The 17,758-nt window shown below is 47.2% G+C and overlaps 2 protein-coding genes across 2 annotated transcripts; both read left to right on the top strand.

Annotated features, from left to right (window-relative positions):
• Nucleotides 1–207: 207 nt before the first annotated feature.
• On the top strand, nt 208–3,403 carry SURF6 (surfeit 6). Its single transcript, XM_042051974.1, has 4 exons — nt 208–405; nt 810–1,025; nt 1,626–1,717; nt 2,558–3,403. Exons 1-4 carry the CDS (start codon nt 312–314, stop codon nt 3,227–3,229), a joined length of 1,074 nt encoding a protein of 357 aa, XP_041907908.1. The 5' UTR covers nt 208–311; the 3' UTR covers nt 3,230–3,403.
• A 2,840-nt stretch (nt 3,404–6,243) lies between these two features.
• LOC121676054 (globoside alpha-1,3-N-acetylgalactosaminyltransferase 1-like) lies at nt 6,244–15,208 on the top strand. The gene is given in 8 exon segments (XM_042051980.1): nt 6,244–6,971; nt 7,683–7,798; nt 9,286–9,348; nt 10,530–10,580; nt 10,679–10,714; nt 12,704–12,787; nt 12,789–12,836; nt 13,558–15,208. Coding segments are annotated over 8 exon segments (1,191 nt in total). The 5' UTR covers nt 6,244–6,929; the 3' UTR covers nt 14,309–15,208.
• Nucleotides 15,209–17,758: the final 2,550 nt, after the last annotated feature.

The following is a 17,758-nucleotide window of genomic DNA, read 5'->3' as shown; positions in this document are numbered from 1 at the left end:
CCTGCGGGGCTCCGGGGTGGTGGCTGGAAAGAACGGGGGTCGCGGGGTGACCCGCAGCCCCCCAGGAGAGCCCAGAGCACCCCGGTGTGGCTGAGGGAGCCTTGGTGGCCGTACGGACCCCGCGGCAGCCCAGGCGGGGCGGCTCCGGGCCCGGCGGCTGCGGCCGCTCCGTGCGCCCCGCGCTGCCGTCACTTCCCGGCCGGCGCGCTTCATCCATCACTTCCTGCCGGGGACTCCACGAGGAGGGGACGCGGTCCCCACGCTGCCCCGGGGAGGGGACGGTGCCTCTGGAACCCGGGCCCGGGGCAGCAATGGCCAGCTTGGCCGCCCAGGACTCCTACCTGCAGGGCTTGGCCAGGAGGGTCGGCGTGCAGTACGCCCCGGAGTCGCGGAAGAGGAAATTTGGTATTGGAGCAGTAACGCTTCGGTTCTGCCCTCTCCGGCCGGTTTGTGGGAGGCTGGGCGCGACAGCCGTGCCCCCGCGGGGTGCTTGGCCCGGGGTTGTGCCGTTTTATAACAAAATACCAGTCTGCTGAAACACGGAGTTCCCGAGCACGTTGTGCACCTTGTGCTGGGAGCCCTGGAAATCAGTGGTCTCCATTCACTGTGGTGATGAATGTGGGAGAGCTGGGATTTTACGAAAGTGTGCGAGGATGTTTGGTCTATTTAAATAAATCCTCAAACGTACACTTTTTGAACATTAAGATATGTCTTTGCAATGCTGGAACTTTAGTGTTCAGTAATAACTGGATGTTAAGAGTGGGAATGTAGCATTGTCTTCTTTTGTTTAATTTGGTTTTGCCTTCTAGTGTCTAAGCCAGGCCAGCCCGATGATGCTGGCAGACAGGTCAAGAAACAGAAGAAAAAGAAACCCAGGAAGCAAGCTGAGAAGAAGAATGCTCCTTCAGCCAAACAGGTGGTTTCTAACACCAGTAAACCCACTCCAGGACAGAAAGCAGCCCCTCAAGCCAGCAAATCATCTCCACAGGGTGGTACACAGAACAGAAATGAGAGTGTGGCTGCAGGTAAGAATTCCAGCTTTACCGTGAAAGTGACCTGGGCTGAGCTGGCTGCTTTTCACTTGGTTCCCACAAGTGTGGTTTGGAAAGCCTGAATTGAGAACACCTTTGCTTATCCCCGTGTGCCCCAGAAGCTTTTGCCTATGGACATGAATTTGTGCCATCACCACTGGGTGGCTCTCTGGAAACGGTGTTTGACTGAACTGCAGAGGTTTTGTGCGTGTCCCATGTAACTTTGGGAATTACGGGTGGATGCAACCCCTGTCCTGCCAGCTCAGCTTGCCTTTATGACAATGAAAAGCCAGATCACAGAGAAAAGATGTCCTGAGCCTCTCTGTTCCACAGACTTGGTATTTGTCTTTGGCTTGCCAGGCAGCCCCAGGGCATGCCAGGCCACTGCTGGCAGTGTTGAATGATAAAAGAGGAAATTCTAAAGAAACCGAGGAAATTCTAAAGAAACCAATGAAATAGAAACTATGGGTTTGTTTGGATTTTCCATTCCATTCACAGCATCTAAAGAGTTCCCAGAGTTTTTCCCATAGCCAGAGAAAGTGCTTCTGTTTAGCTGGTGCTGCTTTTGAAGTATTTTTATTTTCTCTCTCTCAGGAAGTAACAGTGAACTGAGTTCCCCTTCTGTTTCTGCAATCAATCTGTTGCGTCAGAGACTCCACGAAAAGATTAAAAAGGCTTCTGGACAGGTATGGGAACTCTGAATGTGTGTGCATATGTGTGTTTATGCACTTGAAATTCTCCCCAGCCTCCCAGGGGGTGTGGGGACAGATCTCACAGGCTCAGGGTTGGAGCTGACTCCATCTCATACGGAATTGCCTGTAGCTATTGCCAGGTGACCTGTGTGTGTTCTTCGGAAAAACCTGTGAGAAAAGGTGGGGTCAGTATGGAGAATTATAAGAGAGAATTGGGTTGTGAGCTGTAAAACCTGCCTGCAGAGGCACCTGGCAGCACAAAGGAGCACATGGCAGCACACAGACACTTGTCTCCACCAGACCCTGGGGAGAGGAGGTGTCACACGGCAGAGCCCTACGGAGAGGAGCCTGCCGGGAGCTGACAGACGGGTGAACAGTGAGTGATCACCCCATAGAAAGACATGGAAAAAGCGTGTTGCTGATGTGGCAACACGGGATAGGTCACACCACAGAAGGAAATACTGTGCCTTGGAAAGGTGTGTAAAACCAACTCACTCCTTTGAATAAACGATTCAGATTCCCTGAATCACGGTGTGGGTCCATGATTCAATCGCCGACAGGTCAGCTGGGATGAGAACATGCCTTTGGTGATTTTTAGGAGAAAGCAAAATAGTGAGAGCCTGAAAGGGGACAGCTATGGACTGCTGAGGGAAAGCAAAGGGTGTGAAGTGTTACTACTGTGTTTAGTGTCCCTAGCAGCTGAGACATCACAGCTTCACATCACAGGTAGTGCTTCTTAGGAGAAGTTTGAAATCAGGAACTTGGGGACAGCCCGCTTTTAATTCTGCTTTATCCCTTTTAAGGCTGCTCATTCATGTCCATCCTTTTCCTTAGGATAATGCCAAAGAATTAACTCCTGCAGTCCTGGAGAAGAGGCAGCGAAGGAAGTACGAGAGAGAGAGAAAGAAGCGCCGGCGAAAGGAGTTGAAGATGAAGGCAAAAATGGAGAAGAAAGAAACTGAGGAGGTACCAGCAGAGCCAGAAAACAAGAAGGAGGAGAGCAGAGCTGATATTGTCTTCAACAGGGTTGAAGTTCATGAAGAGAATGAGTTGAACAAGATGCAGAAGAAGAAAGAGAAGAGGAAAGCAGTGAAAGGCAATATCACTCCTCTGACAGGAAAAAACTACAAGCAGCTGCTGAGCAGGCTGGAGACCAGGAAGAATAAGCTGGAGGAGCTCAAGGAGAAGGACGAGAAGAAAGCTCAGGAGCTGGAGACTAAGATAAAATGGACAAATGCTCTCTATAAGGCGGAAGGGGTGAAGATCCGTGATGACGAGGAGCGTCTGAAGGAGGCCCTGAAGCGCAAGGAGAAGCGGAAAGCCCAGCGCAAGAGGCAGTGGGAGGAACGGACTGTGAGGGTGGTGGAAAAGATGCAGCAGCGGCAGGACAAGCGCCAGAAGAACATTAAGAAGAAGAAGAAGGAGAGGATAGAGAAGAAGAAAGCCAGGGCCCGGAAGAAAGGCCGAGTTCTGCCAGAGGACTTGAAAAAAGCTGGGTTAAAGTGAGAGCGAGGCAGTCACGCCTGGCCTTGGGGTTCCACGGTGGGGTGTCCGTCTGTCACATGGGGCTGTGTGTCACTGTCCCAGGCCGTGGGGCAGGCACTGCCACAGTTTCCCAGCCTCATCATATTTAAAAAAACAGTTGTATGTTTGTTAATAAAGTTTTCTATCCCAAAGAAACCCCCTCTGGCTGATTTCTAATAGGAATTCTTATTTTTCTAAAGGGGGAATGTCAGTTGCTGTCTCTTCCTCTGATGGGCAGCGCAGTGTGTTCTTTGCATCCCCTGGGAAGGGGGAGGAGGAAACAAAAAGGCAAAAGGATCGAACATGGGATTCATCTCAACACAAAGACACTGCAGGTGTTGTAAAACCGTTGCTTAATACGAACTTAGATGATGCCTTTGGAAAGGAAAATGCATCTTGGATACATTTGTCCTCCCCATCACAAGGAAACTGGAAATAATTGTCAATTTTAGGCAATGCTATTAGTGTATCTTTCGAGTTAGTTTTTATCATCATTAGGTCAGTATAGACATAAACACACACATGTAAACGTGCATGGATTTATTGTGGATCTAACTGATCTTTTTGGATCATCTGTAGGACACTGACTGATTTCGATGGTAGAAGGATTTGCTCCCAATCTATTTTTGGCAGTAATAAAAAATTTGGCAAAAAAAAGCCAGATTTCTGGCAACCACAGGTGCCTGCAAGGGTTTCTTCTCTGTGCAGTTCGTCAGTGCAAAATTGCATTTGGTTGCTACCAATTTTGTCCTTTATTGTCGTTAATACAGAAATACAAATGGAAATTTGAGCAGCTGTTTGCCCAGCTCAGGAGAGAAAGTACAGCTTGGCTGCTGGCAGTTCAGCCTGGGGAAGATTGGTGGGGATAATCCATCCAGAATATTTTCTGCCCCTGAGATCAGTCAAATCTTGCTGATGTCCTCCTGATCTTGGTTGGTGTGAACTGATGATTTGTACTGCGATCAGAGACGTTATAAATTGAGTCCAATTGAATTCTCGATTCTCTCCATCTGGCACATTGGAAGAAGCTCTTTTTTGCCCTGTCAGTAAAGCTGATGAATGTGCTGTGAGCGAGATGCAGGCTGGGCAGTGCTTCCCAGCTGGATCCCTGCCAGAGCCCAGGTATCTCCGTGGTGCAGCTGTAATCTGAGACACTGCAAAGCCAGGAGCCCGAGCAGTGGGTTTGTGCAGAAGTTCGTGTTCAAGCCTCAGGTGTGACTGAACACGTTTGTGTCACGGGAGCCAAAGGCAGCCTGTTCCACACTGGAGTCCTGCAAGGAAACCTCTGCTTGGGTACAGATGGAGCCCTCCCCACGGATATCTTCTCTTTCTCCACGTTCTGAGCAACCCTGCAGTCACAGCTCACCACTTCAGTTGTAGAAATCTGAAATGCACGTTTGGAAATCTGAAATAGTTGCTCTGCAAAGAATATTTTCCATGGAACAGTCTACAAGTGAGGTATTTATCAGCTGTCCAGAATGCTTTCCAAGCAGGGCTTGAAGATAAAGTAGTGCTTTGTTCTGGGAGGTCAAGCAAGTTCATTTGGGAGTAACAGAGCTACTTTCAGCCATATCCCTTTGAAAAAACTCTCTGAACAAATTCGAGGAACCTGAGTAACTATTAAAAATGCTTTAGCTGTGATTTCTATTGGGTTGGAGATTCTTTCATTGGCTGCAACCTCATTGATTTCATTTATGTTTTCATGGTAAGCTGTAAATCAGTTGAGCTAAATCTCAGTGAGATGGTTTTAGATGCAAAAGATGTTCCAATCTCAGCTGGCTCCAGTGCTCTGGCAGGTTTGTACCACAGAAATTGAAGCAAAGGGTGAATGCATCAGCTGTGCTCCTAATGATGTAATAGTTCAAAATATGTGTATTTCTCTTCCTGAGGGATTAGATGTTTACTCTGTAAAAGACACATGGAAGTACTCTGTGCCCATTACAACAGCTGAAACTGCACCAAAATAACCAGAACAACTTTTTTTATTCTGTGTTAATTTTACTGTCCTGTTTGAGGGTAACTGTTAGTCCCCTTTCTTCTCTCTGTTTTTATCCTCTGTCCTTCCCCATCGCCCACGTTCTGTGCTATCAGCCTCTGTATGCCATGGAGATAAGAGCATGGGTCAGGTGCAGAAAATGGGAACCCCCAGGAGACTCTGCTCCTAGGTGGGACTGTTTGTGTGTTCCCTTATGCTTTGGGTGGAAATGTTGAGAGGATATTTATGCAATTGGAAAGTGGCATCAAGCTGGGAGGGGCTGCAAGCCCCAGGGAAAACAGGATTCAGTCAGGGCTTGATGTTTTAGAAAAACAAAGAGCCTGAAAACTGAGTTTGTTTTCATGAAGTACAAGGGTTTATATGCCACAGACCTGGCTGGGAGAGGTTCCATAGAAAACATGTGGATTCCATTTGGCCACAGGCTGAATGTCATCCCAGTGCTGGTCCTTGCAAAGTAGGCAAATGTCCTGTGGGAATGTATGAATTGTAACAACATTTCAGTTTGGGGAGTAATCCAGCTTTGCTTCATACTGCTGAGGGCTCAGCAGGAGAATTTGGGTTGCTTTGACACCAATTTCACGAGGATGGGCTGATTAGAGAGAGTCCAGTCAGAACTGACAGAAATAATCCCATATCTTGAAGTTAGGGAATTACAAAGAAAGATGGAAGGAGGTCACAGAACAGAAAGAGGGAAGGAAACATCAGAGCCTTCAGGTATGGAAAGAGAGACTGCCCAGATCTGAACTGCAGCGAGTGAGATCCTGGTTGGAAATTTGGAAGCCTGCTGATGAGAAGGGCTTTCCTACCTGCCCTGTGTGCAGCCTGCTCTCAAAGAAGGACTGGAAACAACTGTTGGAACTCCCCTCTGCACATTTGTCTGCTTTGCATGTGCTGGAAGCATCAAGCACAAGGTAAGAAACGTGGCACTGACAAATCCTGGCATCAGCGTAGCAGCTCTCATGACACAACTGGCACAGGAATGAGATAAAACTGGTCAAAACACAGAATAACAGCTTGAGGGGGAAGGCTGTTTGCACTTCCTTCTGTGTTTGAGGATCTGCAGCATTTTTAGGCAAGAATCCAGAACTGCTCAGCATGACTCTACGAAGGCTTTAAGTGGTGGTGGCCTTAGGTGGAAGGCCTTAAGACATATATATTTATATATATGCACACACCTACATATATATATGTGTATAAAGTCAGTCGTTATTTTAAAGTAGGATTCTGTGATGCTTCCTGGTGAAAGCTAATTAGATTGTCTCACAGGGAGGTGAGGAAGAAGCACCAGTGAGGATTTCTGTGTGAAACAGTAAAGCAAATTAAAGAACTTTTGCCACTTGTCTTTTTCCAGCCAAAGAAATTAAAGGAGGAAAATCACCCCTTCCTGTTGAGATCCACTGGCACTGTCCTGTGCCTCACCAAGAGCCAGTAATGATCTCTGGGATTACCTCAGCACTCTCCAAGAGGCACCATGCACCAGTTCCTCCCACTAATAGAAATGCTACCAACTCTATAAACAGAATTGCTAAACAGCCTCTTTCTTCTTATTTTTTCCTGCAGGCTCCAATCACATTCTAGAAAGCAGAAAGTTCTAACTGGAAATGCATCTGGTCCTTCCAGCCGGCCTGGAAGAGCACTTGGTGTGGAGGGTTGGGTCCTGAGACAGCAGCAGTGAAACAAAACCACATGAGCTTGATCCACAGCTCCCTGCTCGTGTCCTCACTGAAGGTAATAACCAAAGTAATAACAATTAATGTGCTCCTAACGCCTTTGGAGGCCTCATGCAAATGCTCTGTGTGTTCGTCACAGGGACCAAAGTTCACTCTGTGGGCACTTTTCCTTCCTTGTGAACAGAAAAAGAGGTTGATTTCATGTTTTAAGGTGAGGCTGCTGGGCTTGGGAAAGTTGATTTTCATGGCTGTTGTAGAGGAAATTATTTCTTTGGCTCAATGTCTACCCAACATGCATTAGGATTGTGAGATGTTTCTGTGCCAGTGTCACACCTCAGTTTACCTTTCCTACCGGCACCTTTGCAGGGAGTGCCTCTGGCAGTTACTGGACTGTGAAAGGTGGAGTTTATCAGCTCAGGTGATAACGGTGTTAGCTCTCTGATAGAATTGAGGTGGGTGATTTGATTCCATTGCCAAAGGTGGCTGCTTGAGATGAGAAAATGGAATCCACAGAAAGTGGAATCAGATCAGAAAGGCTCCTTACACACTACACCCAGGGCTAAAGCTCCCTGAAATGGAGAACTTGCTCAGACACTTTACAGGTGCTGCCTCAGTGCCCTGGCTCTTACAGTCTGGCACTTTCCATGTTCATCACATCAGAACTGGAAGAGAAACTGCTGAGAAGCTTCATCCTCCGCTGAGGAAGTAACCAGTTTCTCCCAGAGCGAGATACCTACAGCTCACTTCCCCTTCTTTTTGTTCTTTACAGAGTGAAAGCTGCTGGAATTCAGAATTTGCCCTTCCTTCTACTCTAGAAGATATGATTTCCAGGAGAGTGGTGGTGGGATCTCTTGTCTGCCTGGGTGTTGTTGCTGCAGTTATCTGGTAAGCATTTGCTGGCCATCTCAGCCGTATCTAAAACATCCTGTGGATACCCTGTGGTAGAACTCATAGGAGGGGGAAAATAAAGGCTGTGACTTTTATGGGAAGTCCCTGTTCAAGCTGCAAGAATGAACAGCAATTTGTGTAATAGATAAAGGAGCACTGGTAGAGGGAGAAGGCGCTAAGGGAGTGAGGAAAAAAGAACAATTGTGTCCAAATCAGGCTGCTAACACCATAGTGACTCGCAAACTGAAACATAGATTTAGAAGAAACATAAAGGTTTTAATTATAGGCTAGCTGTGTTGAAATTAGTTAGAATAAGAAGGAATATGGGCCCAGCTAGAGTTAATTAAAATAGTTAAGAGAGCTGGACCTGCAATGGGTTTTAAGATGTTAGTAACTGATTACCAAATAACTGATGATCTGTCATTTGCATGTTTGCTTAGCTGTGCTAAGAACGAGGAATAGAAACATTGATGAGTTGGTGTAGGGAACAAGGACAATTACCAATTTCCTCCCTTGGTGGGAACCCCTTCAAAAGTCACCCAAGAGGAAACGTAGAGGTCACTAAAGTAATTAGGATTGTTAAAGTTCAGAAAGGCAAAAATGTCAAAATGAGGAAGATGAGTTACTTCATCTTTCTTGGGACCACTGACCCAATTCGAGACCACCGACTCCATTCAGGACACACACTACGCATGCTTAATGACATTTAAGCTCATTTCCATATGAAGCAGAGAATGGGAGGTGTTAATGTTATGAATATGCATTTGTATTTTGGATATTCATAGTTTTTGTAAATAAAAAGCTTTGTGTTTGTTTGTATCGGGGCCCTGCGTCTTAGGGAACTATCCCACACTGAGCCTGGCACCAAATAAAACATTCACTTTCTGACTCTAAACTGTTAGAGAGTTTTTGTCTGTCTCAGCTGTATATCGATATTAGATCGATATTCATATTTTGGTAAATCAAACAAATGCTTAAGTATAGAATATTCCAATTACATTTCAGCTCAGGCCTTAACAGAGGTGAGTATGTGTCTCTTCAAACAGTCCAAACTCACTCCAGTGTCACCAGGGACAGGTTTGTAGCTGTCAGACATCGCAGCTTTCAAATTCTGTAACTGAATATTCTGATGACTGAGTGTGGCTTATAGATTCTCTGGAGCAAACTCAAACATTGCTGGAAGGGAATCTGAGATAAGGCATTCCATTAATTATTAAAATACTGATTATTAAATTATTATGAATTATCCCCTATTTATGATGTTGCAATTTGCTGTACTTTCACCTTGTGGGTAGTTTTGCCTCAGCAGCAGGACATCATGTTAAAATGTGAACCCAGGAGATCCTACACTAATTAGCAAAGTTGACATGGAGTTAGCCAGTTACCTCTCAAAAATCTGTGCCAGATCCTTAGGTGATCTTGGAAAATCCTAGGAAGGTTTCCTTCAACATTACTCACCTTCAGATGTTTCTTTGCTCCCACAGGGCTACATCTGGGAGTGGAAAAGTGCAGTACCTGCCCTACTACCTTCCGTGCCCTGAAATCTTGTACGTTTTTTTTTTTGTGTCTAATGAGTAACACAGATCATTGTTACTCACACTGACAACACAAACAGTGATTAACAAGTCGCTTGTTCTTTCTTTATGAAGCTGTAATTAGTCGCTCTCTTAAAACAAAAAGCTAACAATGCTGTTTGGGCCTGCCTGCCCTGCAGGACAGCTCTGGGGCTGCACAGGTGGGGGAGGCTGTGTTTGTTGTGGGTCACAGAGCCCAGGACTAAAGGTTAAAGCTGGATTCCTTATCAGGGTGTAATCACACACCTGCACATGCACAACTGTGCTTTAAGTATCCACTCACTAGACAGAGACACCTAAAGCAGAGAGGTGAGATGAACAGGCCCAGGAGTGCTGTCACAGTGAGGAATAACCCCCAGTTCTTATCATGCTCTGCTTCTTCCCTCTGCCATCTGTGCTCTCCCTGCACTCTGTGAATGTGTTTGTGCCGTGGCATTTGGCCTCTGGACCTGAACAGCTGAAGGGGAGCTGCTTCTGAGCTTCCTTGCATGCTGCAAACTGATGTGCCTGACCTGGCCTGGGTGCCACGAGCTCTCCCAGAGAGAATTTACAGGGACAGGGACAAGGACCAAGCCCCAGTGACCTCCTCACTGCCACATTGCACCAGAGCTGGGACCAGAGCCACGGCTTCTCCCATCCCTTACCATGACCTACTGTCCTTGTAAAAACAAAACAGAATTATGCAAATAGAAAAGAATTCATGTTTCATTGAGGTATTTCTCATGATTTCAGCCCGTTTTGAACCACTGTGTCTGGTCAGGTGCTTATTTCTCTGAATGCTGTTGGAAATGTGGTGTATTTCAGGTAGTTCAGCCCTCCAGGTGACCAGGAACATTTATGTCAGGCATGGAGCACATCCATGACCCCTGCTGACAGTCCCATGTGCATTTTGACCCCTAAACCCTGATTTCCCCACAGACTGGGATGGCTGCAGCATCTCTCTGTCCCTATCATGTTGTGTGTCCTGTGCCAAAGCTGTCCCTTGCTTGGCAGCCCCAGGTGATGCCTAATCCTGGGCCAGGCAGGGCAGCATCCACAGCAGCTGGAGCTGGATTTGGACAGCTGTCAGTGCAGCAGCAGGTCCTGAAGCCAAACTTGGTTGATATTTTAGGAAAAGCATAACAATCCCTTTCTTTTCCCACCCCTTCATGCAGCTCCATAAAACTCCAATATACAGAAGAGAAGCTAATCCAGCTTTTCCCCCAGTAAGTACTGGTTTTTTATCTCCTGACCTTTAAACTGCTGTTCCTCTCTTCCAGGCATATTCATGTATTATTCAATGGATATTTCTTCCTTTTTACAGATTATTTTATCAGCAGCCAAGAGTGCTGGCGCCAAAGTAAGTTTCTTTGTTTGAACTTTGTTTCTGCTGAGTTTGGTTCGGGCACTTTGCAGCACTCACAGTTCCAGGGTCCTGGGGCACACTGGGCAGGACCTTGTTCCCTGAGAATCCCAACCACAGGGGTGTGTCAGCAGCTGCCTGTGCTGCTCTAAGGTTGGGTTTGGTTACTGCACACTTATTAGCACACTTACTGTTAATTCCTAAATATTACATTAGCACACACACTCTGTCATGGGCAGGAACTCTTTTTGAGATGGGAAATCTGTAATATCTGTAAGATGGTGGGAAATACCTTCTGGAGCTGTGCTGTAGCTGCAACCAGCTGTGGGAGAGCTTTGAGCTCATTTCAGGGCAAAATAAAGCAGGTGCTCTGTGTGACCTTCAGCAGCGGTTTCAGCAAACACAGACAAATCTCCGAGACCCAGCCAAAGCAGGGAGTTTAAGGGAAGATTTGGGACAGCAGCACCAGGAAGTGGTTTGGACACACTCTCTGTGCAGCTCGGGTTGTTACAGCCTCCTTTGGCTCTGCTAGTGTGAGTTGACTTTTATCTGGAGCAGTTCACCTTCAACAGCCACGTCCTTTTGCATGTTAACAAACACACCCTGTGGGTACACACACTTACTGTTATCTGTTATTTCCTCCCTGACCTTTCAACAGGATGTACTCAGCTTGAATATTTCATTCTTCCATGTTGGAATCAATTTCTGGGCTAGATTAGCTGGTATGTACTGGGCTAAATGGGGAGAATCTTGAACCTGTTTGTGCTCTGTGTCTTCTGGAGAGAGTTCACTGGCACTGAGAGGGTGACCATGACCATGACTCCCAGGGCAGCCCTTGAAAATGAAATTTTAAAAGCTTAGAGAAGGGAACATGCATGTTTCCTTCCCTCACCCCCCTCATCCAAAAAAAGGATAACCAACCCAGAAACAGATCAAGTCAGTACATTTTCTCCAACCCAAATTCTTCTTCCTGTATAATTTAATCCTTCAATCACATGCATTGCTGTAGGAAGGAGTCAAACTGTTATTCTTGTATCCTCTCAGACTGAAAGTATTATATCTGGGTTGGAGGATCTAATTGGATCTGCTGCCTGAAGCACCAGGCTGCTCCCCACAGCTCCCCCAGTTTGGTTCTGGTGCTTTTTTTGCCTTGGGACTGTGTCAGGTGGGAGCCTGGCAGCCCCCAAGTGTGGCCACGTGCTGTGTGTGCCAAATTCCATTAGCAGAGGGCTCCAGCTCCTGGTCTGGAACAGATGTGAGCAGGCTGGGGTGAATTGCACCATAAATGACATCTCCTTTTAAAATCAAAAAGGTAAGAATGAAACACTGAAAACAAAGCAGCAAATTGAAACAGCGTTGCAGAGCTGTAATAGGGCATAATCAGATTCTGCTGCATTTATATTCAGTATTTCCACTTTCCTCACAGGAGATTAAGGATTTTTTTCTAACTTTGTTACACATTTGAATGCTGGCTCACATACAGCATTTTAAATTGTATCTGAATGTGTTGGAGCTATATATAAATACTGGAAAAATAAGCTGTCGTGCTGCATGCTGTGTTTTAATAACACAGCAATGGGGTATATTTTTATAGTAATTTTCATGTTATTACTTGTGCTTTAATCTGCTTGTAGCAATCTGCATCAGGCTGATAGCAAATAGGCACAGCTTCCCATTCTGAGAGTTCAGTGGTCATTAAACTCTCCTCAGCAGGAAAGTCCTTAAATGAGATTTTAGCAGATCCTCAGGTTTTTGCTGATGTTTTAAAGTGCTTAATTTCAGCCCAGGAGTTGAAATATCTGTGTCTGTAACCTCAAATCAGAGTGCAGGGAGAAAATACCTGAGGCTAATACCCTCCATGGTGAATTAATGCTGATTCACACACTCTTCTTGCTGCCTTTTTAGTGCTTCTTTCACATTTACTGGCCTCAACACCAAAACGAGAAGTTACATTTCATCAGCATTTCTTTTTTATTCCCCCTTCAGCCACCAGGATGTGATGACAGTCACACCATGGCTGGTCCCCATCATCTGGGAAGGGACCTTCAATCCTGAGATCCTGGACAGTGCCACAGACCCTGAACCTGAGCATGGGAGTGACAGCCTTTGCTGTTGGAAAGTAAGGGAAGCACTCAGTGGACACAGTTCTCAGGGTGATGCCTTTCCTCTGTGGAAAGATGATTTTGGCTTTTCTTTTCCTGGAATTTGTCCCAGTTTAAAGGGGGCTTTTGTGCCTGTGTAGTGCATCCATAATCACACAAGCCCACGGGATGACAACAATTAAGGAACCTGAAGTGTGGGCAGTATTTTTTAAGAATTAGCAGGTGGCTTGGGAATTAGAGCTGGTCAAAATGGGGATAATCCCCTTATTCCTCATCCTCCACTACACCTGTTGCTTGTGTAGTGTGTGGATTCTTGCAGTGATAATCAGTGAACTCTCTTCACTCCTTGTCCTGCATTCACTAACATGCCCTTTGTAATCCACCACTCCTCCCCTTGGAATCCTGGGATAGTTTGGGTTGGAAGAGACTTTAAAATTCATCTCCTTCCACCCCCTGCCATGGGCAGGGACACCTTCCACTATCCCAGGTTGCACCAACCTGGCCTTGGACACTTGCAGGGATCCAGAGGCAGACACAGCTTCTCTGGGCACCCTGTGCCAGGGCCTCCCCACCCTCACAGGGAACGATTCCTTCCTAATATCTGATCTAACCCTGCCCTCCTTCAGCTGAAGGCCATTCCCCCTTTGCTCTACCACTCCATGCCCTTGCAAAAAGTCCCTCTCCACAGAAAGCCCCTCCTTGTCCCTGCAGTGCTCTCCATGGGCTGTGTCTGTGCAGGTACACGAGGTTTGTGCGGCGCTTCCTGGAGTCGGCAGAGCGGCACCTCCTGCGGGGCTCCCAGGTGAACTATTACACCTTCACAGACAGCCCCGAGGCCATTCCCCACGTCCAGCTGCAGCCAGGGTGCAGGCTTGTCACCATCCCCATCCAGAACTACTCCAGCTGGCAGGAGATGTCCATGTGCAGGATGGAGACCATCAACCAGCACGTGGCCGAGGTGAGCCATCGGTGCCTCTTCTGCCTGGATATCAGCATGGTGTCCCACAGCCCCTGGGGCCCCGAGATCCTGGGGGATGTGGTGGCAGCCATCCACCCTGGCTACTCCCAAGACCCCTGAGAGCAGTTTCTTTGTGAGAGGAGAAGCTCCTCGGCAGCCTTCATCCCTGAGGGAGAAGGGGATTTCTACTGTGGAGGAGCCGTGTTTGGAGGCTTGGTCAGGAAGGTCTATGAGCTCACCAAGACCTGCCACATGACCATCCTGGAGACAAAAGCCAAAGGGATTGTGGCAGCCTGGCAGGAGGAGAGTCACCTCAACAGGCACTTCCTGTGCCACAAACCTTCCAAGGTGCTTTCTCCAGAGTATATATGGGATGACAGGAAGCCAAAGCCCCCCGAAATCCACCTCATCCATGTTTCCACAGTGGATAAGAACTACAGAGAGGTCCGAGACCGTCTGATCCCTGCAGAGAGATCATCCACACAATCAAAGCCACCAAAATTAGCTCCCACAGAATGTGCCCCACCATGAATTTTTGTTCCTTGTAGGAACAAACTGGGAAGGGAACATGTTGATAGTTCCTCTGGAGAACAGAGTCAAAATGCATTTCAGAAGCAGCAGTCACAGTGCAGGTGAGACTGAAAAGGTTTTTGGATTCCTACTCTTTGTAAATACATCCTGCTTGAGGCTGTAGCACACAAAAAAACATCCAAAAGGCCAGTTATCCAATGCGTGGCTGCAGTTGCCTTTGCCTGAGTGTTTTCCTGAGGCCTGGCGGAAACTTAACAAGATCAAAATGATATTTGACATTCCTGTGGAGAAGGAGAAGACCTTGAGTTCTGGTAGAGACCTTTTCACTTAAAAAAAAAGAACATTACAGGGCAATAAATTTTCCAAATTGTGATTTAAACTAACACCCTTTGTCAGAATCAGGAGTAAGCTTGCACTTGGAGTATGTTACCCCTGACTAGTGTGCAGCAGGATTTCTTGGACCTTCTCAGCAGAGAGCTGGTGCCAGGCATTGCCAGTAAGAGCCCTGGTCTGACAGGACAAACAGTGTGAACTCATCTAGCAGTTATCTCCCAAATTCCCATCTGTGCTTTGGAGACCCAAGTTTAGACAGAACTGGCACAGCTCAGAGCAGACTGAACTTCTTCGGGTTTATTTCAATCACAGATGTGCTCTGAACCTTTTCCCTGGGTCACATGTCTCTGTGGATCATGTAATCTTTTCCAACACAAAAAATCTGGTTTTGAGATGTTCGTGTTCCTCTCCATTGCTTCAGCCCCTTCCAATTTTTCTGAGCTCTGTGAAACAAATTGGCGAGAAGCTGCTGGAGCTGACAGCAAACAGGATGATTTCATTCCGTAATGAAATGCTCTGGTGAAGCTGGGAGCTCAGTGCAGAGCTGGAAGTAGGCTGGGGTTAACATTTTCTCTCCTTGGATGTGATGAGGAGCTGAACCAGGCGTTTAGAGCCTGACAGCTCCCTTGGGGAGCCGCCACGGCTGTGGCTGTCAGCTGAGGTCACAGCGTGCCACCTCCCCTGTCACAGCAGGGCTGCCAGAAACATCACCTCCCTTTGCTACCAAAGGGCTGAGCACGTCAGTCCCTGTTCACTCAGAGGGAGCAGGAGAGAGGCCACGGGAGCTGCAGGGAACGGCAGGGAGGGGAGGAGCAGGGTGAAAGGGTGAACAGGCTGTTTCTAAGGGAACAGTTTATGGGGAAAAAAAAAGGAAAAAGAAAGAAAAGGAAAAAAAAAAAAAAAGAAAAGCTCATTTGGCAGAGAGAGGGAAAATGGGGAAGAGGTGCCTGACTGCTCCTGCTTCTCCTCACATGAGAAAATTGCTGTATGGCAGCGAATCAAGTATTCAAAGCTTTAGGGCCCCACCACTGATTGCAGATGACTTAACGAGCCATTTCAGTCCTGTGTGAGCAGGCTGGAAATGGCACTTGCCACTGTCATTGCAGGCATTTCATCTTCCAGAAGACTAATTAGAAAAGCTCTCACGGTACCTGTAATATAGATAAGGTACCCAAAATACCTCCAGCCCCAAAGCCCCACTGGCAGCTGGGTCGGCTGATTTGTGCTTAATCCAGCAAAGGGTCTTTATTACATTTTTTCCAGACTGTTCTTAGGGATGTGGTGCAGGAGGAAGATGCCCCTTAACATAACTAAACCAGAACTGAAACCCCTGCCATTTATGTTGGGTAACCAGGCACCTCATGTAAGCCAAAATGGTGAGGAAAAATACTTACCCAAATATTTCCAGAAAGATACATTTCTAACCAGCCCAGGATTATTACTGTCTGTTTCTTATTTGTTAAAGTAAAGTGCCTCGAGGCCATGCTGAAACTGGGTTCTCATTATGCCAGTTATACATATATGCATATGGATTCTTTACCAGCCAGAAGGAGCTGTCCAGTCTGCTCTGCACAGGACAAGCCAGATAATTTTATCTCCTGGTGTCAGAACATGGCTGGGCTGGGCTAGGTCTCGTAGAAAAGTATTCAGATTCCAAGAAAAACGTGAAGTTCCATAGCAGCCACAAATCCATAGATCAGCTGTGGCAATGGCCAATTCCCCTTGTGCCTTAATTCTGCTGGAAATTGTTCTGGGTTTGCAGCCATAGGGCTTCATTCTGCCACATTAATTATTGAATTCCTGTGCAGATACTCATAAATCCTCTGTGAGAGGAGTTCTGCAGCAGAGATGATGGGTGATGGAGGGTGGTCTGTGTGTTCTGGGGTACCTGTTTCGAAAAAATTGTGAAGGGCTTGGTCTGAGCTCTGCATCCGAGCTGCCTGTTGGCCAAATCCTCAGCCCTCTGATTGACAGGGTAATGGCCTGGTTTGTGCTGTGCCAAACATGTTTATTTTCCTGGCAGGCCTGCAGCTTCTCCCCAGGGGAATGGCTTGTGTTGTGTGACACAGTTCTGCTCCACAGGGCTGTGGTTTCAAGCAGTACCCACAAACTCCCAGTGCCTCCAGGGAGCAGGAGAATGGCTGCAGAAAAACACCCCCCCGGTGCTGTGTGGGAGATGTTCCCTGAATCAGCTTGTGCCCTCCTCTAATTAATGAAAGGCTGGACTTCTGTTGTCATCTCCTGCTGATTAATCCCCTTCCCCCACCAGCAGCAGCGAGCTTTCCTTCTCCCAGTTTGGATTGTGCAGCCTGGGGCTTGTGTGCAGTGTGGGAGCTTCACCAGGACCTGCTTTCTGATGTGCATTCCCCACCCACACCCAGTGCACAGCAGGGAAACTGAGGCACTCGGCAGGAAGACAGCAGTGTCACTCTTGTCTTCCTCCACTCACCACAGGGGACAATGTAGGCTTAAGCGTTCTTGTGCCAAAGGAATTTGGATTTGGAAATGCAGGGAACTGCATGAGAAGTGAATCACCACATGTAAGTAAACCCCACTGCCTGGGGATGTCATTGTGCTCTCAAGGTATTTGCCAGTCAAGCTCTTAACCCAGCCTCAGATCAGCGGCTTGTTGCCTTCCCAAGGGCCCCTTGTTCTTTCCATCCCTTTCTGCTCGGCTGCAACAGACTCATCATTCATTGTCCCTCTGATTTAAGCACCCATCTGACAGGCTGTTTCTTTCCTTCTCCCTGCTGCTGCCTTGCCCAGGGCACCCACCCCCAAAGGGCAAATTTCTCTGCCTGGTGTGAAACAGAAACTTCCAGCACTGAGTATGATTTGAGGTGGGGCCAGACTGTGATCCTCTCCTTCTCCCCACTGATGGCACAAGAATCATTTCCACTAAGCCAAATTAGGACTCTTTTCCACTCCTGTTTGGGTTTCCCCTCCCACAGCTGATGTTCCCTGACATTTTTGACCAGAAATGTCGTTTTGTACCACACAGCACCAGTTACAAAGGGACTGGCTTAGTCAAACTTTCTGTGGGTGAGATGTGTGGCTTTGGGGCACAGAAATGAGATGTTCACTGAGCAGAGGGAGATGAGGAGGGGCAAGAACATC

Source organism: Corvus kubaryi, unplaced genomic scaffold, assembly GCF_017639235.1.
Source record: "Corvus kubaryi isolate FWS band 111438036 unplaced genomic scaffold, C.kubaryi_AGA036_p1.0 78, whole genome shotgun sequence".
Taxonomy (NCBI): Eukaryota; Metazoa; Chordata; class Aves; order Passeriformes; family Corvidae; genus Corvus; species Corvus kubaryi.
This window is presented reverse-complemented; position numbering and strand designations above follow the sequence as displayed.

Coding starts and splice junctions, on each gene's coding strand:
- SURF6 (XM_042051974.1), top strand. CDS start 312: ATGGCCAGCTTGGCCGCCCAGGACTCCTACCTGCAGGGCTTGGCCAGG. Junction 406..809: donor GTCGCGGAAGAGGAAATTTG/GTATTGGAGCAG, acceptor TTTGCCTTCTAG/TGTCTAAGCCAGGCCAGCCC. Junction 1,026..1,625: donor AAATGAGAGTGTGGCTGCAG/GTAAGAATTCCA, acceptor TCTCTCTCTCAG/GAAGTAACAGTGAACTGAGT.